The sequence below is a fragment of the Sminthopsis crassicaudata genome, chromosome 2 (assembly GCF_048593235.1).
Source record: "Sminthopsis crassicaudata isolate SCR6 chromosome 2, ASM4859323v1, whole genome shotgun sequence".
In the NCBI taxonomy this organism is placed as follows: Eukaryota; Metazoa; Chordata; class Mammalia; order Dasyuromorphia; family Dasyuridae; genus Sminthopsis; species Sminthopsis crassicaudata.
In genome coordinates, this window is record NC_133618.1 from 444,017,514 (window position 1) to 444,040,290 (window position 22,777).

Here is a 22,777-nt window from a genome sequence, read left to right on the forward strand (position 1 = left end):
AGATGGTAAGGCTGCCAGATGCATTTATTTGTGGATGACATAGTGTTGATTACATCAATACTTAAATGTTAAAAGAGCCTCCTCAGTAAGATCTATGGCTACTAAAAAGAGGCTTCATAATCCACAAGGAAAAGTCAGATGCACAAAGCATACTTACTGATCACATTATATACAGTTGGATGGGTAGACCATTGATCATATGTAGCTTGGACAAGCACTATATATAGATGAACAAATTGCTGGGCCCAGAATTTAATAGTGTAGGCAATAGAAGAGACTAAACTGCATTTGGGAAATTGACATAACATTTTTAGTGATCTCAACCTACTTATTTTTTTTTTCTGTTCTAGCTGAAAGAACTTTATTTTTAAAAATTTTTTAATATTTTTCCAAATACATGTAAAGATAATCAACTTTGCAAAATTTTGTTCAGCCCACTTTGCAACACAAAAATTCATCTCTTTAATAACTATTCTTCCAATTATGTTGCAAGGCTTCCAAGTATAGAGCACCACAGTCTTCAAAGAATTCACCCTTCATTTCCAATCTGTTACCAAGCATTGTCAACTCTACCTGCATAAAATCTCTTGCCTATTCTCCTTTCCTTTCCCTTCTTTGATTCTGTCACTGTCTTGATGCAGTCTTTCATCTCTTCACAGTTGGATAGAAACCTGCTGCCTGCCTCAAGTTTCTCCTCTCTAGTCCATCTTCTATTCAGCCACCAAATTTGATTTTTCTTAAGCATAGGTCTAACCATGTTCCCCTTTCTTTCCCCCCCCCCCAACAAACTCCAGTGATTATCATCTCCAATATCTAATATAAAATCCTCTGAGGTTCAGAATCATTTGTAACTTGGCCTCCCACCTCTACCTTTCCAGTTTTCTTTCATTTTACAGCCCTGTTAGATACTCTTTTGACTCAAAGATTGCAGCCTCTTTGTTATTTCTTGAACAAGACACTTCATCTCCCAACTGCAGACATTTTCATCGGCTGTCCCCCCACACATGGAATGCTCTTCTTTTTCATTCTCAGTTCTTGGCTTTCCTCAAGTCCCTGATTGAATCTTTACCTTTTCCAAATCTCTCTTAATTCTAGTGCCTTCTCATTTTTTATTATTTCCTATTTAGATAGCCTGTTTGTACATAGTTGGTTGCATGTAAGCTCTTCTATTAGATTGTGAGCTCTTTAAGTTAAAATCTGGCCTCAAACATTTGCTTTTCATCATATTCCCAGCACTTAGCACAGTGTCTGATACATAGTATATGTCTAATACACATTTATTGGCTGACTGTGTTACACTCTGGTTAGGACCCTGTGCCTCTACCTTCAGAGGTGAACATATTGTAAATGAGATAACCTTGATTTATAGTTTGAAAGTGCTTTTCCTTTAAGGGGTCTCTTCTGGATTCTAAAATCTATTTTTTGATCTCTTGGGTTTTGACCTGAGAGAACTATCATTTCCCTCTGCTTGTAGTTATGGAGGATGAAAGAACTCCAGCTGTCACTGCAGATAGTGCATAGAAGAGAATGCTTTATAGTGTAGTTTCAATTCAGTCACCAAGCATTTATTAACTATGGAAAATACTGCACATACAGAGGACAAAAGTGAAATAAAACTTGCCCCAAAGCAATTGACATGTATGCTATCACTTGCTGTAGACAATATAGAGTAATGGTTGGAACAATTGTGTTCTTTCTTCACAAACATCCAAATCATGGTCCTTTGGTTTTAGGGCATTTATTTAAATTAGAGGAAGTATAGCTGGTATGTTGCACCAAAGAAAAAACAATCATTCTCAAGCTCTACACTGAAAATCATACATACTCTCACCTTCTTGTCTTAAAGAAGTTGAAGAGAAAGAAACATACTATTTGTACGAGATCATCTATATTATCTGGTTTTAGTTTTAACTATTTCTGCTCAGATTGGAGGATTTGCATTTTTTTAATGTAAGACTGTAATGTTCTTGGTTGTCTTGGGAGCAGCCTTCGTTTCAGCTGAGTAATCGCCATGAGAATTGTCAGGTGTTAAAGTCCAAATACTTTATTATCTCCTTCATAGTCTGGTTTCCTTGCCAAGACCCCAACTAGCTTTCTTAGAGGCCTTCCAGAGTCTTGGTTTCAGTGGAGAAGCAAAGGAAGAGAGCCTGCCACCAAGGTTGTGTGAGATGGAGTAAATAAATCTGGCTCTAAATCTGAGGGCTTGTGCTTCAGCCTCCAGCCACCACAAAGGTGAATGAGGGAATGAAACTGTCTCTGCTTTCCTCAGAACCTCAGGAGAGCCAACAGGAGCCTGACTGAAGATGGAATGAATCTCATCCAGTCTTTGCTGGCTGTTATGTACTTTATTGTAATTACATTATCATAGGTATGAATCTTGTAGAATTATATTAAGTACTAAGTACATGTACAGAACTAGAAAACTATTAATACCATGCTAAACTAGATAATCATTGTCTTATTAATTCCACTTAGCATCTTGTAAGAATCCTTGTTTTAAGTACAAAAGTTCTGGCCCAAAACATAACTCTTGAAAATATTTTAATATTAACAAAATGCAACAGCAAGAGATACAAAGAGAAATTCCATTCCAAACAAATGTTGAGAGTATAAAATATTTGGGAATCCATCTACCAAAGAAAAGTCAGGAATTATATGAGAAAAATTACAAAACACTTGCCACAAAAATAAAATCAGATTTAAATAATTGGAAAGACATTCAGTGCTCTTGGATAGGCCGAGCGAATATAATAAAGATGACAATACTCCCCAAACTAATCTATTTATTTAGTGCTATACCAATCAGACTCCCAAGAAACTATTTCAATGACCTAGAAAAAATAACAACAAAATTCATATGGAAGAATAAAAGGTCGAGAATTGCAAGGGAACTAATGAAAAAAAACTCAGAGGAAGGTGGTCTAAGTGTCCCTGATCTAAAGCTATATTATATAGCAGCAGTCACCAAAACCATTTGGTATTGGCTAAGAAATAGACCGGTCGATCAGTGGAACAGATTAGATACAAAGGACAAAAAATGGTACATCTTTAGCAATCTAATCTTTGACAAACCCAAAGATTCCAACATTAGGGATAAAAATTCATTATTCGGAAAAAACTGTTGGGAAAACTGGAAATTAGTATGGCAGAAATTAGATATGGATCCACACTTAACACCATATACCAAGATAAGATCAAAATGGATCCATGATTTAGGCATAAAGAGGGAGATAATAAATAGATTAGAGGAACAGAGGATAATCTACCTCTCAGACTTGTGGAGGAGGAAGGAATTTATGACCAGAGGAGAACTAGAGATCATTATTGATCACAAAATAGAAGATTTTGATTACATCAAACTAAAAAGTTTCTGTACAAATAATACTAATGCAAACAAGATTAGAAGGGAAGTAACAAATTGGGAAAATATTTTTAAAAACAAAGGTTCTGACAAAGGTCTCATTTCCAAAATATATAGAGAACTGACCATAATTTATAAGAAACCGAACCATTCTCCAATTGATAAATGGTCAAAGGATATGAACAGACAATTCTCAGAGGGAGAAATTGAAACTATATCCACTCACATGAAAGAGTGTTCCAAATCACTACTGATCAGAGAAATGCAAATTAAGACCACTCTGAGATACCACTACACACCTGTCAGATTGGCTAAGATGACAGGAACAAATAATGATAAATGTTGGAGGGGATGTGGGGAAACTGGGACACTAATACATTGCTGGTGGAGTTGCGAAAGAATCCAGCCATTCTGGAGAGCAATCTGGAATTATGCCCAAAAAGTTATCAAACTGTGCATACCCTTTGACCCAGCAGCGCTACTACTGGGATTATATCCCAAAGAAATACTAAAGAGCGGAAAGAGTCATATATGTGCCAAAATGTTTGTGGCAGCTCTTTTTGTTGTAGCTAGAAACTGGAAGATGAATGGATGTCCATCAAGTTGGAGAATGGTTGGGTAAATTGTGGTATATGAAGGTTATGGAATATTATTGCTCTGTAAGAAATGACCAGCAGGAGGAATACAGAGAGGCCTGGAGAGACTTAAATCAACTGATGCTGAGTGAAATGAGCAGAACCAGAAGATCACTGTACACTTCAACAACAATACTGTATGAGGATGTATTCTGATGGAAGTGGAAATCTTCAACATAAAGAAGATCCAACTCACTTCCAGTTGATCAATGATGGACAGAGGTAGCTACACCCAGAGAAGAAACACTGGGAAGTGAATGTAAATTGTTAGCACTAATATCTGTCTGCCCAGGTTGCATGTACCTTCGGATTCTAATGTTTATTGTGCAACAAGAAAATGATATTCACACACATGTATTGTACCTAGACTATATTGTAACACATGTAAAATGTATGGGATTGCCTGTCATCGGGGGGAGGGAATAGAGGGAGGGGGGGTAATTTGGAAAAATGAATACAAAAATAAATAAATAAATAAATAAATAAAATTAAATTAAAAAAAAAGAAAATATTTTAATATTTATCGTGTGTGTGTGTGTGTGTGTGTGTGTGTATGTGTAAAGCCCATTAGGGCAGTCCTTTTGCTGTCCTTAGAGGTCCTATGCTAGTTGCATCAAGTAATTGAGTGTTATCATCATCAAAAATGTATCTAAGTATGAAAGAGACTGAAATTGTGACTTCATTAGTGATGGGAATTCCCTGGATGAGGGAATCTACTTGTCACTGCAGGAAAAACTTCTCTATAGCTTAAATATCTTTACAGAATTTTTCTAAAGCACTGAGAGGTTACATAGTTAGTAAAAACAGTTAGTGTGAAAGGATGGGGCCTGAAGACCATTTTCTGATTCTAAGGCCAGCTGTGTTTTATACTCTGCCATTATACTGTCCTTTTATCATATATTACAAAGTATTTTATGAAAATGATGCACCATAATCTCATAGATTAGAGGCAGATTGATGAGAGTCAGGTGTAGTGTAAAATATATTTTCATCATTTAATATTATTACTAGTAAATAGGCAGCATCTGTATAGAGCTTGTCTTAGCCTGGAAGAACCAGATTATTCACAGATTGGGTTTGTAATCGTAGGCAAGACATTTAACCTTTTGGTGTCCCAGGAAACTAAAAACTAGAAAGCATGAATCTGCACTGTTAGAGGAAGTTTCTCATTTGTGAATTCCTTCAAATCAGAGATCCAGTTAAAAAAAAATAAAAGCTAGTGGGAAAAAAATCTAGGATGAGTTATCCCTAGACTAGTTCTAGTCCCATCTTTCTATAAGTAAGTTAGCCTCCTTCAATCTTCTCATTATTAACTCAGGGATGATGGCTGTCCTATCTACTTTATAAGTCTAAGAAAAGATGATGGTTTTCTTTAAGAATCATTTTAAGTTGTCATATCATTATTAGTCTGTATACAGCAGACTTTAAGATTTAACCCCTTAACTTTTAAAAAGATCATATATATTATGGTTCCTACTTGTCTATACAGCCTAGCCAATTGCTCTTCTTCATAAACTGCTTATACTAACCAAATTGGATTGCCAGTTCTTTTTCAAACTAGAGTCTTCATCTCCTACCTCTATAAATACCTGCAAGCCTCGTTCTGTACCTCCTTAAAGCTTTCCTTAAACTAGAGTTTCTGGGAGGAACCAACTAATCAGAAAAGGTGGTTGATGTACTCTCCATTTTTGCTTCTTAGAATCCTTATTTTTCTTTAAAGATCTGTTTCTTCCATGAAACTTTTTGGATCCTCCAGTCGCTTGCTCTGTGTGTGTGTGTGTGTGTGTGTGTCTGTGTGTGTGTGTGTCTGTGTGTGTGTGTGTGTGTGTGTGTGTGTGTGTGTGCGTGTGCGTGTGTGTGTGTGTGTGTAAGAGAGGTATTCCCTTACTAGAAAATGCAAAATGTCTTGAAGCAAGGACTGCTTCAGTTTTTTCTTACTGTTAATGCCTATCACAATACTTTGCATATAGTAGTTCCTTCAGAGATAGTTTAAAGATTTAAATTCTTTACCACTCCTTCTAGTTCTACTCTATTCTTTTTTTTTTATTATTAAGTGTAATATAGTATAGTGTAATGAGTGCTAGACAGGAATCAGGAGATCTGGTCTTTAGTCCTAGCTGTAGGTCAAATTCAAACTCTGGATGGATCTCATGGGAACATGGAAGGTCAGAGAAGATCTTAGAAGTCATTCTACCACTGAGGAAACTAAGATTCACAGTAATAAAATGTCTTAATTTCTTCATTTTTTAAATTAGAAATTGGTCTGGACTGCATGTATTTATTGTTGTTTTAGATTCTGTGATTGTGCTTAACTCTTACTTTTAGGCCCTGTGAATTATACCAGAGCAGCAGAATCATTGCTTTTTCTAGTTGGAAGGGACCTTAATTACTATCTAGTCCAATTCATGCCAAAGGAAGTGAGACGTGGCTTTAGTCCTTGAGTTATGCTTAAGCTATGGACAAGATAAACATATAAAGAAAAAACACAAACAAATTAATGATTAATGATAATATATGCAAACATGTGTTATCATTACTCTTTAGGCTTCCCTCCTAACTCTAGACTTTCTTTAATATGTCTTGTCACTCTGAAAATTCCCTCAACCCCTGGTGCTCTTATACTGAAAGTACCCTTTGTCCTTGCAGAGTATACTTCTTTCCTTTGACTGATTACTCCTAGAAACTCCCATTTTAGGGAAAACATTGAGGGCAGTTATGCATTGATTCCTCTCTTGACTTCACTCATGGACTTACTCTACCATGCTTGCATGAGTGAGTACCTTTTCTATCCTTTTCAAGATTTTAGCTTACTTTTATGTGTTGTTTTGACCCTCTTATAATTAGGGTAGGAGCTTTCTTACAGTATTTATATTACCAGGGCTTAGTTTGGTGCTAGGCATATAGTAAACACTTAATTAGTGTTTGTTGACTTGACTGTTATTAAGAAAATTGACCCAAAGGATGAAACGTGGGTAGGGAGAGAGTAAAAGAGAGCATTTTGGAAAAGTGAATTGAATTGAATCTTGAAGGAAGTGATGAATGATGAAGTTGAAAACTTAGAAAAATTAATGGACTTTCTTGTTTTAGAGCCAGGATTTGATGCCAACTTTCTCTACATTTCCAAGTCTACTGATTAACCTGTCCTCTCTAAGAACTAGAGCTAGCTAGAAGTAAAAATGAGATTTTTCCATGAGAATATTGGTTTTCTTCTCTGCAAAAGTCTTCAAGCAAAAGCTAGATAATCACTTTTCAGCCATATTCTAGTTAATTGTTTGTGTAGATATAGTTAAAGGATCTTGAGATTTTTGGACTAGCATCTCCCCTTTTCCTCCACAATCCTATGAATTGGTCATAAATGAGGGAAAGGCATTTCAGATAGGGTTAAACAGTACGAGCAGAGGTATTAAAGCAGAAACTAGCAAAGATATACTTAAGATTCATTAAGAAAATAAGCTTTTATTAGATTGGAAGAACAAAAATAAACGAAGTTAGGGCTTAGGACACAGCCTCTGGAAATACTTACAGTCAAAGCATATAATGTGAATGATGAACTTCCTAGAAACTGAGGAGAAATCAGATGGGTAGGAAGAAAATCAGGAAAGAGCAACATTACAAAAAGTTGGAGGGGGAGAGGATCCTGAAGGACAGGGTGGTCACCAGTGTCAGATGAACTAGATAGGTCAGGGAGGTTGTGGATGAGAAAAGACCCATTTGGTAACTTTGGGAAGAATGGCTTCATTTGGATGATGAGATTAGAACCAGATTGTAAAGTACTGAGTAGTGAGAGGAGAAAATAATTGAGACAGCTTTTTAGTGGAGTTGGCTTGAGAAAGCAAGGAGAGCAACTCAGCTGTCCAACCTACCTTTCTATGTTTGTTGGACTTTATTATTCCTCTTATCCTCTATAATTCAATAAAACTGGTCTATTTTTGTTTCTTACACAGGGCATTCCATTTCTTGTCTATGTGCCTATCCTCATTTTATAGATGAGCCTTATAAAAGTTAGATGATTTATTTGTGTTAGAAGAAAGATTTGATCCCAGGTCTCTCCAGATTCCTAACTTACTGATCTTTTTTCCAAGTCTACTGATACAGATGCCTCTCCAATAATGGAGCAATTCAAAAGTAAAATGGGATCTTTCCTAAGGTATTAAGTTTCTCCTTACTGGAAGTCTTCAAGCAAACTCTAGCTAACCATTTTTCAGCTATGTTGTAGTGGTGAATCTTGTTTGAGTATGGTCTAGTCTAGGGTAGTCTCTAAGATCCATTCCCACTTTGAGATTCTGTGAGTATTTGAGCAACCCATTGTTCTTCTTCCTCCATATGTATTATATATGCAATGTAGTGAAGCTCAAAGTGGCCCATTTTCTACCCATCACCCATAAAGTTAGATTTATATCCTATAAATTAGGAAATCTGCTTTTACTCTTTTTTGCCACTAGATGACACCCCTGTGTCTTCAGTAAATGAATTTTTGTACTGAAGAAGAAGAAAAGTATTGGAAATGAAGGAATGAACAAATTATTAATGAAAATTTCTTTTTCACTGCATGTTGGCAATTAGATGAGCAAAATAGAAGAAAAAAAAAGAGAGGACTCTTTGTACGTCTAACAGTTTTACTTCATGAAAGATGATTAAGAAGTTTCCCACGATTTTATTACTTTGAGTTAGAGAATATTTAGTTGGTGCTTAGTTTAGAAGATTGGTCCTATAAGGGGGATATATTTTATAGTTGTGAGCAAATCTCAAAGGAAACTATTGACAATCTTCAGGAATCTGCTTACTCAAGCAAGTTCTGAGTGCTTGAGAAAATAGGGTTTCTCCTTTGCTCCTTCTTCCTTTCCTCCCAGAAACTCAACCATCACAACAAAACTAGTGTGTGAGTGAAGGGGTGGTGAGCAGTGGAGAGAATGTGCCCTGCAATGCTCTAACAGGCCACATTGTTGTCACACTTTAGTGTCCTCTATGCTTACCCAATTCTTGGCTTAGTTCTAGATCTTTGATCTAGAACAGTTTTTGCTTCTTATTTGCTACCACCACTACTTCTGCTATCATCATTCCAGGTATCTTGAAAAAATAAGATATAGATGGAATAGTACATTCAAAAAGTATGATTTTGGAGGTCAACAAACTGCAATATCTCCTTGCAGAAGCAAAAGCACTTGTGAGAGAAATGTTGTATCCAAGTTTTCATCATAGAATCTTAAAATAGAGGAACTCCTAGCAAAATCTTCATTCCATGTTTTTTCTATCTATGAATAATCCCATAGTTTCATTTGGGTGAAGTTGGAAGATCTTAAATTCCTTTCATTTTTGTGGTGACCATACTTTTATATTATTTTTCATATTGGCCCTAGACTAGTTGTGGCATTCCAGATATCACTAGAAAAATTAGTTTTTAAGGTGGAGTCAAAAAGCAAAATATTTATTGCTGTTTTTGAGCCAGTGTTCTTATTTGTTTCTACTTGTGATTATTTTGTTTCCCACAGTTTTGAATTAGATGAATTGTTCTCTTTTGGGTGTAAAAGTAGTCTCCCTGAAATTATTACCAAGCTTTATCAAATCACTTCACTTTTTTGGGCCACAGTTTCTTCATCTTTAAGATGAAGGAGTTGATGACCTCCAACAATCCTTCCAGCTCTAATTCTATGATCCTCCTATCCTAGGGATTTGCCTAGAAATTTGCCATGAAGTACTTAGAGGTTGTAAATGATTTGCCCTGATGTGTGAAATTTGAAACTCAGACTTCCTGCTTCCAAATCCAGTATTTCAGATAATAGTATGTCATACTGCTTTTAGGGATATGAGGACAATCTGCTTGTGACATCTGGAACCTCATGGATTTCTAGGTATATAGGTATTTCTAGGCATGTACTCAAAAAAATAGTTTATTTTATACACATTTTAACAATTCAAAAATCAAATTAAATGTTTCAAATATAATGATTTAGCAGAATTAATTTCAGTTATATCCCTCAAGACTTTTAAGTTATCTTATAAGTTATTCGAAGTCTTCAATCCCATTGAATCCTAAGATTCAGTTAATCTTCCCTAAAATGGTTCATATAAATCTTCTACTATATTGGGAGGTATCTCTGTATGTTTCCCCAGTCTTCTACCATTTACTCTAAAAACAAAGTGCTAGAAATACAGCCGTAGGAAAACACAGGAAAGTGAAATACTCAGTGGAGAAAGAATACTTTTTTGATTCCCAGGGCTACTGTAGGGAAGCTATGAGTGGAATGACCTGGTTTAGTTATATAGCTTCCTCCACATTTCACCTGAAAAACCTCATCTGTTCCTATGACAGAAGAGTTCCAAATCTGCATCTATCTTCTTGACCCAATCATTTGCTTGCTCTCCTAATTTTCAGCTGTCTATTAAAAAAAAAAAAAAAAAAAAAAACTTCATTAAAAGTAGAAAGAGTATTCAGGTCTGTGGACCTGAGTTTTAGTACTGGCATTTCTACTGACATTGGACAAATTACTTTGCTGTCTAGGCTTCAGTTTCCTCATTTGTAAAGTAAAGGGAATGGACCAGATTAATTCCCCAAGATACTATTTAACTCTGAAATTCTAAATTTTTAAGATTCTGTCATCTTTCCATTTAGATGTGCTTGTTATTTTAAATTCAACATAATCAAAATGAATTTTTTTTCTCACATTTCTTCCTAGCTTCTTTCTTTCTTTATCCCCTCATTGCCACCATTCTTCTAATCAGGCTAGAAATTTTGGAAACATCTTTAATTTTATCTGGGATCCTGCATCTACCATGTGTGAAGTAGTGTTAAATAATTATTTGTTGTTTTGATTAAGAATTTTCTCTTTTAATTTTGGCTTCAACTTTGTTTGAAAATATCTCAAAAACCCCATTTTCCTCTCCTTTCTCCTTGTTATTGCTTTTGCTTTAATTCAGGTTTTTATCTTATTCATAGATTGTTGTAGTCTTTGACTCTAGTCTCTTTTTCTTCCCCCTCCAGTCCCTCCATACCACTACTTGATCCAATTTCAGTTTCACCTTGCAACATCTGTTACCAGTAGGAGAAAGCACAAGATTCTCAGCTTGACATTAATAGCTAATAGTACTTGAAGCTTCATGTAGCATCCTTCATATATTATGTCTTTTGAACCTCATGATGACACTGTAAGATAAGTAGGTACTAAAAGTATTTTGGGTTTTAGGGTGGATTTTTTTTTGGTCTGGATTTGTGATTTCATTCATGTAGGGAATTTCCAAAGTAGAAACTCATTTCTCCAATGAAGCTTGGCAACTTTACAGAAACTTATTCTTAGAGTTGTCTGGAGCTCTGAGACCTTAAATGACTTGCCTATAGTTAACACAACTAATATATGTCCGAGGCAGTGCTTAAATTTAGGACTTTCTGATTGCAAGGCTGGTGCTGTATTTATTATGCCATATTAGTTTTTCTGTAGGTATCATCACTGTTTTACAGATGAAGAAACTAAGAAATGTAGAAGTTAAATGATTTTGACTATGGTTGTACAACTATTTTGTTACAGGTACTACTTTTAAATCCAGTTTTTTCTAACTATAATTCTGTATCCTCCATTCCGTTCCAGATTATATACTGCTTTCAAAGTATTCTAGCATCTGACCCTAAAAACATTTCTAATGTTTTCACTAGATTTCTGTTTTCCAAGCAGGGTACTGTCTTCAACATGCTCATGCCATAACATACTTTCCTTATTTCTCTACATTATTTCAGGATATCCCATTTTCACCATCTTCTTTCCAAATCCTACCTGACTTTCAAAACCATTCTCCAATTGTTGGGCATCCATTCAATTTCTAGTTTCTAGCCACTATGAAAAGGGCTGCCACAAATATTTTTGCACATACAGCTCCTTTTCCCTTCTTTAATATCTCTTTGGGATATAAGCCCAGTAGCAACACTGCTGGATCAAAGGATATGCACAGTTTGATAACTTTTTGAGCATAGTTCCAAATTGTTCTCCAGAATGGTTGGATCTGTTCACAACTCCACCAACAGTGTATCAGTGTTCCAGTTTTCCTGCATCCCCTCCAACAATCATCATTGTCTTTCCCTGTCATTTTAGCCAATCTGACAGGTATATAGTGGTATCTCAGAGTTGTCTTAATTTGTATTTCTCTGGTCAATAATGATTTGGAACACTCTTTCATATGAGTAGAAATAGGTTCAATTTCATCATCTGAAAATTGTCTGTTCATATCCTTTGACCACTTATCTATTGGAGAATGGCTTGATTTCTTATAAATTAGAGTCAATTCTCTATATATTTTGGAAATGAAGCTTTATCAGAACCTTTGACTATTAAAATGTTTTCCCAGTTTACTTCTTCCCTTCTAATCTTGTCTGCATTAATTTTGTTTGTACAAAAACTTTTTAACTTGATATAATCAAATTTTCTATTTTGTGATCAATAATGATCTCTAGTTCTTCTTTGATCACATATTCCTTCCTCCTCCACAAGTCTGGGAGGTAAACTATCCTATGTTATTCTAATTTATTTATAATCTCGTTCTTCATATCTAAATCATGAATCCATTTTGATCTTATCTTGGTGTAAGGTGTTAAATGTGCGTCCATGCCTAGTTTCTGCCACATTAATTTCCAATTTTCCCAGCAGTTTTTGTCAAATAGTGAATTCTTATCCCAAAAGCTGGGGTCTTGAGGTTTGTCACATATTAGATTACTATAGTTATTGACTGTTTTGTCCTGTGAACCTAACCTATTTTCACTGATCAACTAGTCTATTTCTTAGCCAATATCAAATGGTTTTGGTGACCACTGCTTTATAATATAGTTTTAGATCAGGTACATTTAGGCCACCTTCGTTTGATTTTTTTTTTTTTTTTTTTTTTTTTTAGCTCCCTTGAAATTCTTGACCTTTTGTTCTTCCATATGAATTTTGTTATAATTTTTTCTAGGTCATTAAAATAGTTTCTTGGGAGTCTGATTGGTATAGCACTAAATAAATAGATTAGGTAGTATTGTCATCGTTATTATATTCACACGGCCTAATATTTTTCCAGTTGTTTAGATATGACTTTATTTATGTGGAAAGTGTTTTATAGTTTTGCTCATATAGTTCCTGACTTTCTTTTAGCAGATAGATTCCCAAATATTTTATACTGTGAACAGTTATTTTAAATGAAATTTCTCATTGTATCTCTTGCTGTTGTATTTTGTTGGTGATGTATAAAAATGCTGATGATTTATGTGGATTTATTTTGTATCCTGAAACTTTGCTACAGTTGTGGATTATTTCTAATAGCTTTTTAGTAGAATCTCTGGAGTTCTCTAAGTATACTATCATATCATCTGCAAAGAGTGATAATTTCATTTCTTCATTACCTACTCTAATTCCCTTAATCTCCTTTTCATTTCTTATTGCCAAAGCTAACATTTCTAATACAATTTTGAATAGTAAGGGTGATAGTAGGCAATCTTTTTTCATTCCTGATTTGATTGAGAATGGTTCCAATTTATCACCATTATATATGATACTTACTGGTGGTTTTAGATAGGTGCTACTGACTATTTTAAGGAAAAGCTCATTTATTCCTATACTGTCTAGTGTTTTTAATAGGAATAGATGTTGGATTTTCTCAAACTGCATTTCATTTTTTAAATAAAATTGAAACTCTTTGAGGACATGGACCACTTGTCATACTTTATCTTCTATAGGACTAAAAATAAGGACTTACTTGATCCAACATACTTCAACAAGTATCTGTTGAATTCAGTTACTTATTTTGAATGTAAGCCATTACAATTAGAAATAGTTTTAAAGCTTCTCATATTGTCTGGGCTTACTATTAGAATTGTGTTCCTTATCTTTATCTATTTTCCTGGAGAACACTCAAACCTATTCCTCCTCAAATTATTCTATTGTTCCTTTTAATGAAGTTTTTATTTCCTCTTGATTAAGTTTTGTTGTTTAGATATTTGTTTTAGACAGATCTTTTTCCCCATTAAAGTAGGTTTTTATGTCTATATCTGTCTACTTTTGGCAGTGGACCTATCATCAAGTTTTTACTGAGTCAAAAAAATTTTGGAGCTATAAAGGTCATTAGCCAGCTTGTCCACCTCATACCTTAAAAGAATATGTACCTTAACATGCCCAATCAGTGAATACCCAGCCTCAAGAATATAGCAAAGTCCACTTTAATTTTTAGCAAGTTTTTCCTTATATATAACCTATACTTGCCTCTTTAATTTGTTGCCAAGCAGACGCTGATTTGCATTGGTATAGTTTCCTTACTGAGAGTTGTCTACATCATATATATATATATATATATACATATATATATATATATATATATATATATATATACACACACACACACACACACACACAATGACCTGTTATATATATATATATATATATATATATATATATATATATATATATATATATATATATATATATATATATATTATCACCTGGTTCTGCTTCCTAATGCAGCTGTTCATAGAAATTACATGGCATCTCTTTGAGCTCCTCATTGTATTTCCCTAATGTATTTCATCACATTCATATTACATAATTTGCTAGGATATTCATGAGTCCTAGACACATAATTTGTTTTCAGCTTTTTCCTAATTATAGAAAGTATTATATGAATATTTTGATCATTATGAGACTTCTTTTTATCATTGACTTCATCATGATATACAATAGCAGAATTACTAGCTAAAAGTTATAGCTTAATCTCTTTTCTTGACTAATTCCAAATTATTTGCCATTGTGGTCACACAGTTAATGTGACTTTGCCAAATGTACATTAGTTTCTAGCTCTCTAGTGTAATTATTTTCATCTTTTGTCATCTGTTTCAATTTGGTACCTATGAAGTAATGCCTGAACATTGTTTTAATTTGTGTTTTTTTAACTACCAATTACAAGCACTACGCTAAGCTCTGGAGATAAAAAGACAAATTGAAATAGCCCTAGCCCTTAGAGGAGTTTCCATTTTTTGAGGGGAACAATATATATGCAATATACAAATGCAGACTACATCGTAAGTAGTTACAAAGTAATTTCAAATAAGGAATTCTCATGGAGAATTTATTGCTTGGACTAAGGAGAAAGCTAGGGGGAAAACAGAGGAAAGGAGTGTGTTTTCCATTGTCTGTTTAAGTAGAACCAGAGAATTAATGTCTTATATGTTATTGAAGGATAGGAAGAATATCAATTGAGCTGAATTATAGAGTGTGTGAAGGGGAATAATATGTTAATAAGTCTGGAGAATGGGATGGGGTAAAGATAAATTGTGAAGAATTTTAAATGACAACACTTTGTATTTGATCCTAGAGGAAGTAGGGCACCATTGAACTTCTTAAAGCAGGTGGTGTAACATGGTCAGGCTTAGACTTTAGGAATATCATTTTGGTAGCTTGGAAGGGTAAAGAAGAGTATGGGAGGGTAGAGGTCACTTAGAAGGTTCTTAGACTAGTATAGATAAGGATTTGAATTAGGTTGGTGACCATATGAATGGAAGAAAATGGACAGAGGGGAGAGATGTTGTGAAGACAGAATTAAAACTTTGGTAATTGAATGGGAGAAGCAAGAGGCAAGAATAAAGCAAATGAGAAGTGAGAGAAGACACTGAGATTGCCAAAATGAGTGACTGGACAGATAGTGGTACCCTTGACAGAAATAGGAAAGTTAGAAAAGATTCCATATCACTCCTTTTTTCTACTAATCCACCTTTTTCTCACATCCCCTATTTGCCTTAAGCATACAGTTTCTTATACTTAGACTATTCTGTAATAAAAATAGAACATAGATGAGTAGAAGTTGTGAAAAAGTTATGTGAATCTAATCTTGCACATGCCTGGCATATGAGAGAGAGAGAGAGAGAGAGAGAGAGAGAGAGAGAGAGAGAGAGAGAGAGAGAGAGAGAGAGAGAGAGAGAGAGAGAGAGAGAGAGAGAGAAAACATATGTACACATTGTGTGATTGGCAGGCAAAAAATCCTATAAACTAATTCACATTCTCCAGGAAGAAATAGTATTCTAAGTAGAGATTACTGATAATATATTTATGCAATCAATAACAGAGGAATAGCAAAGAAACACATGTGGAACTTCTATTGTAAAGAAGTAGAATACAAAGTAGAAAACAAAATAAATAAAAGTCAGTATTTCACAATTATTATTAAAAACTAGGAGGAAGTATTAGAAAAAGAAACTATTAAAATAACTGAAATCCATAAAATAAGTTGTTGTTAACCTACCAAAACATATACAGGTTTACATATGTAAACTACTCCATGCACACATATATATACAAATACAAAAGAGGTCTAAATAATTAGAGAAAAATTGAATGTCCATGACCTGGTTATACATGTTACAATAAAAATGATGCTACTACCTAGATTTAATTTGTGGTATACCAAACTACCAATGGCTGCTTACTTGGAAAGACAACAAAAATTCAAGAGAAAAATAAAAATAATCCCATATTACATAATAGTAGTTATCAAAACTATCTGGTATTGGTTTGAAAAAAAAAATAAATCAAATGCTTGTTAGTGAAGCTAGTTAAGACCTGGACACAAGTTAACATGGATAATATCAACAGTTTTTTTTTTTTTTCTTTCTTTTTTTTTTTTTTTTTTTAATTAAAGCTTTTTATTTACAAAACATATGCATGGATAATTTTTCAACATTGACCCTTGCAAAACCTTCTTTTCCAATTTTTTTCCTTCTTCCCCCTACCCTCTCCCCTAGATGGCAGGTAGTCCAATATATTTAATGTTAAAATATATGTTAAATCCAATATAAATCAATAATTTTTAAAAGATCACAGAATACTAACACTATGAAAATTAATAGTTTGTATACCTATCTTACCTTCCCAACTAGATTATAAACTCCTTGAGGTTAGAAATCTCATTTGTTTTTGTATTTCTCTCTCCATTCCTGCCCCCATTCCAATCTCCTGTATATCCTTGTATAGGAAATAAATATTGACTTGAATATAAAGAATGAAAGAAAAAACAAGAGAAAAAAGAAAGCTTTTTATCTTAATATTTTTTCTTTGAAGAGTACTCAGTCTCTTTCATACTAAAGATTGACTTATTCTTGACTATTTCCACATTTGTTCTATACCTACTTTTTTTTTCTTCCACTCCCCAAACTTTCTTGATTCATAACATACTTAGAACCTTAATCAAAAAAAAAAAAAAAAAAGCCTTTCCTTGATTATCTCTCCCACCTCGTTGCTTTCCCATATTTATGTTTCTCACTATCTGCTCTTCCAGCTCTTTGCAGGAGAAATCCAGCTTTTCACATACAATTCCAAGGGTTGTTGTAAAAATCAAAAAAAATATATATTTGTAAAGTGCATAGCATAGTACCTATCACATAGTAGGCACTTAATAAATGCTTCTTCTTTACCCTTTATGGAAGTCAGATTGTCCTGACTTCATTCCTTTATGTTATCAACTGTCAGGTTTATCTTTTCTCTGCAAATATTTGGTCAGTATTTCTGCTTAAAGAACTTCAGTAGCTTCTTAGAAATAAATTCTAATTTTATAAATAAATAAATAAATTCTTATTAATAAAAAGATCAGCCTTTTTTTGCCTGGCACTGAATATTCTCCATATGTTCACTGCCACTCTTCTTTCCACATCACTCCTCTTTCTACTCATCCTCCTTTCTCTCACACATTATTTTCTTTAAGCACACTTCTTCCTATGCGTAGAATATTCTCTTTTGTCCTTTGAAATTTCTTCCCTATTTTGAAATGCTTTCTCTAACCCCCCTCCTTTATAAGGCCCTTTGATTCACATAACACTTTATTGTGTAGCTCTCTAGTACACCTATACAATAATATTGAATATTACATATTATAGCACAGTACTCTGCTATAATGCTTCTTAACAAAGGTTAGCTGAGTGAATGAATGTAAAAGGGATGTAAGAGGGAGGATGTCTGATTTGAAAGTGGACATCAGCCTTGCTGATGAGATAAACCCATGAGGCTCTATGCTCCATAATAACTTGAAAACCTCTTAAAGCATCCTGGTATGTAGTAGATCTGTTTTAATGCATCATATGGCTGGATTTTCATATTAAATGATTCAGTATGTCCTTGAAACTACTCTTGTTATTTTTGTTTTATCTCTTACCTTTTGCTTTTGTGTGCTGTTTTCCATTTTCCTCAGTAGGTAAAAATACTTGTCCGCACAATAGGATATAAAATAAAATAAGTTCATTCTGAATTTAGTCTTTAACATATCCTACCTTTATATAAACATTTCTCTTTTATATTTGTTGTTTCTTTCCATCTAGAGTGGAAGCTTCCCATAGTCAAGAAACTTTCTTAGACTTCTGTATGTACATAGCATCTTTTACCAGAGATATCCAGTAATGCTTATTCGTGATTTAAAAAACAAACAAACAAACAAAAAAACCTAATTGATAATAGAGGCCAATAAATGAGAAAGGGGTATACTTATCAAATATAATTTGTAATTATCTTTGAATGGGGAGTAGAAAAGTAACAGGTAATTGGATCATAACTCTAGAGCTGGAAGAAATCTTAGAGATTAGGCAGTCCATTTCCTCACCCCTCCCCCTAGTTTTACAGATGAGGAAACTGAGGCCCAGAGAGATTGTTACTTTACTATGATTGCACAGGTTTTTATGATGAGACAAAAATTTTTCCATTGTGCCTTAAAGGACTGAATTATTTTGTTTGTGAATTTTTGATGATATTGGAAATAAACTAACATTTTGCAGCCTATGATTTACATATATATATTCTTTTTTTACTTATTAGTTTTGACATTGCTATCATATCTTTGGGAATAGGTAATTTCAACTTATTCCTCCACTAATAATAGTTTTGTAAAGTGTTATACATGCTTTTTTCTTCAAATACTTTTAATTTGTAAGTTCTGTAAATTGGTTTTGTATGCTATTTAATGTAATTCTTAGCACAAAGAATCATGTATGAGAAGTGAGTTTGAGGCTCTCATTTCCTAATAATGAATTTTATCAAGTGTCTGGAAGATGAAAATTCTACTAAATTGTGTCAATTTCAAGGGTTCACATTTGAGTACATAAGCATCAATATTTCTTAATAATAGGAGAAAATTCTCAATGGGCCTTTAAATCTAACTAGATTCAGTGATCTGAAGCAGTAGGTGTATTAAGACCATCCCTTGAATTCCCACTAGCATTTTGTTCCTCTCATGTGATGCTTTTAAATTTTATCCTGCCTTTTTTAAAGTGATTTTTGCTGACATACCTTATCACCTCATTATACTGCAATTTCCATGAATAGGAAATGGACTGCCTTACCTTACTGTCTCCATCAATGAGTATTTCATATATATAGTAAGATTCAGTATATTATTTTAACTTTTCACTTAACACTTAGATTTTAACCTTTCTCTAGGAAGACAGAATTTAAGATTTTGATAGAAATAGATTATAAAAATAATCTCTCTTAACATTCTCTTTGTATCATAGTCAGTTTTGAGCAAAGTGTTTTTTTTTTTTAATTAACAATATGTTTTTGAATTTCACCTTGAGTTGTTTGTTTTGTTTTACAGAAATTAGATTGTTGCCTCCAGTTGATGATAATGAAAATACAAAAGAAAGAGAAACAGGTTGGTGACTATATCTCCTTTGAATTTTTTTCTAAAATATCTTGGTACATGTAACGGGAGTTAATGCTGGCAACATTATTCTCATTCTTTAGTTTCTGAGGGTGTCTGCTAGTTTGGTTCCCTATGTCTGCATAGTGACTTAAAATTTAGCTCCATGAATCAGGGAGTCTCAGTCCCTGAGTATTTTCTTCCCTTATTCAGTATAACCTCAGAGAATTTGACAGATTATTTCTGAATATACTTCGAATAGGAACATTAAAAGGAGTTGAGGGAAGAATTCTTTTTTCTTATTTAATTTATTTTACTGAAATATTGTTGCTTTTATGTATAAGATGTACCTTGTTTATTATGATTGCTACTAGTGAGGTAACATGACATAGTAGATAGATTTGACCTTAAAACCAGGTTGATCTGAGTTCAAATATTGCCTCTGACCCCCGCTTACTATATGATCCTATGCAAATCTTTTGACCTTCTTGTGCTCCAGGCCATGGTTTGTTGCAAAATATTTAACAACCTGTATGCCTGACATTAAGTTTAATCTTCTTATTAGCAGTTTCTTAAGTTTAAATAGTCAGCAAAAGAATAATCAACCTTAATTTTTAGTTTGCCTATTTCTCAAGTGTAAATGTTCACATTGACAATTTTAAATTTGAATAGGTTTGAGTTAGCTGAGTCATACCCCTGCTTGTATTCTAAGATTAAGTTGTGGAAATTGCCAAATGGTTCTAGAATGAGTTTTCTTATACAATAATTCCTTATACCAGTGAAATCACAGATTCTGTTCCTGTTCACCTATTATTGGTCATTGTTTTTGTATTTGGTTCTTGTTTCACAATTTTAAATGATTGGAGTGGAGGATTTGATATTAAGTTATCTGAGGTCTTTTGTTCTAAGTATCACGATAGGAGTGAGTTAATGATATTTTGACTTGCTGTTTCCTAATTGAGATGGGTTCATTATAAGATTTGGTCATTGTAATTGTTGGCCCTGCGAAATTCTTTGTGTCTGACTGGGATCTCTTAATTGTGGTCAAAAGATATCTGGACCTTTGATTCTTATTTGGCTATGTGGTAACATAAGTATGCTATGTGTCTTTGTATTTTGAACCTAGTGAATCTTGATGAATATGTCATTAAAGTCTGAAAATATAAGCATTCCCATGCTCTGAAACTCTGACCTTTGCAAAGGAGGGTGAAGGAGGTATCTTTTCATGCCTCTTCTTTGGGGGCATGCTTGCTCTTTGTAATTTTACATTAATTTTTATTATTTTGTAGTGGTTGTGGTTCTAGCTGTTCTGTTTTCTTCTTTGATCTGATTTTTGCATATCAGTTCATCTAAATCTTTCCATGTTTTTCTGTGTTCATGTTTCATATATCTTTTAAGGCATAGCAATATTTCATTGCATTTACATACCACAGTTATTTACTATTTCCTAATCAATAAATATCTACTTTGTTTCCAGTTCTTTACTACCACAGAAAAATTGTGCTGTAAAATAGTTTGCTGTATATGGAACTTTTCTTTTGTCAGTGAACTATTTGGAGTGTATGCTGAGTAGTAGAATGTCTGAGTCAAAAGGTATGGGGATTTTAGTCATTTTGTTTACATAATCCCAAATTACTTTCAAAAATGGTTGTATAACCCATATAGTGATGGTGTAGGGGAGGATGGTGTAGGGCAAATAGCATTTGCCTGGAACTCCTTAGAGGCAACACAAGAGCTGGTGTGAATAATGAATTTGAAATGGAGTCACCTTGTTTCTCCTTATGAGGAAAAATTTTAAAATCTCACACAAATATAAATTAATTTTGAAAGATTTGTTTTAAGAATTGTTACTCTACCGACCTTTATTATTTTCAGATTTAAAAAGAAACTGGTAAAAGCACTAATGATAATTTGTTATTGAACTGCTAATTAGAAGAAAGGGAAACTTAATCACATTTGATCTGATTTTAGCTATAAGTAATAATTTGTAGACCCCCATTGTAAATTAGATTACTTGAGATTCTTTACTTTTGTTGGCATGGATTATGAGGTAATGGGAAGAAAGCTTCCAAATATACATATATTTCTTTGGAAGCGAAAATGTATTTGGAATGATTAAAACCATTCTTTTTGACATTTTGAATAATAGTAAGTGAATAACAACAAAAGAGAGGGAAAGCATGATATGGTTTATATGTAATAAATTTTAAGAAAATTGTTGTCAGTGTTGAGAAAGAATACAATATTGGAACTAGAGCCCAAGAATCAGAAAGACCTTGGTTCAAGTGCTGCTCTGTTATAGATGAGTTTTGAGACCCTGTACAAATCACTTCACAGTCCTGGATAATTCTTTAAGAGAAAGTTGTACATTAGCTGCAAATTTCATTTCCACTCTCATTCTGAGTAGTAATGAAATCATAGGTCTGGGCTCTCCCCCCAAAAATTTTTGTTGTGTGTTATAATGTGATACCATAGAGTTCATGTATCTTTTGTGATCCTTTCTTTATTCTGTCGCAAAACCCAGGGTACCTAAATTTGTTTTCCTTTACCACTACTATTGCTTCTATTAAAACACAATAGGGAATTTTTATGGAATGCTTACTATGAATTGTGATAATAGTACAAAGATTAAAATAATCTCTACTCACAGGAGCTCATATTCTGATGGGAGAAATATATGTATACATACAATGTAAGTAATGAACTAAATACAAATATATACAAAGTGGCTCAATACAGGGTAATTTGAGAGGGAAGGCACTATCAATTGAGATGATTGGAAAAGAAATAATATATAAGATGATCACAAGGTATATTTTAAAGGAAGAGAGATAAAGAACTAGAGGTAGAAAGAGAGTTTATTCTAGCTATATAGAATGGCCAATACAAAAGTATGGAAATGGAGATGTGTGAATAAATAAAAGGATGGTAATTTAACTGAATTGCAGAGCTTAGTAACATGAATAATAAACTATTGTGGGAATGAAAAAAATATATTGGGATCAGGCTTTTAAAAAGCTAGAGTTCATATTTTATACTGGGACAATAGGTAGCACTGGAATTGATTGAATAGAGAGGGGAGTCACATGGCTTGATGTGCATTTAAGAAAAATTGCTTTGTATAGAAAAATGCTCTAAATCACTATTGATTAGAGAAATG

At 33.6% G+C, this 22,777-nt stretch overlaps 1 protein-coding gene across 7 annotated transcripts in view; it reads left to right on the top strand.

Annotated features, from left to right (window-relative positions):
- CHD6 (chromodomain helicase DNA binding protein 6) overlaps positions 1-22,777 on the top strand; it is a 172,315-nt gene that overhangs the window by 33,645 nt on the left and 115,893 nt on the right. For all 7 annotated transcript variants that reach the window (XM_074292626.1, XM_074292628.1, XM_074292633.1 and 4 more), the window contains exon 2: positions 19,573-19,629. In XM_074292626.1, coding sequence (XP_074148727.1) covers positions 19,597-19,629 — 33 coding nt within the window. In that variant the 5' untranslated portion in view covers positions 19,573-19,596. The remainder of the gene's footprint in view (positions 1-19,572; positions 19,630-22,777) is intronic.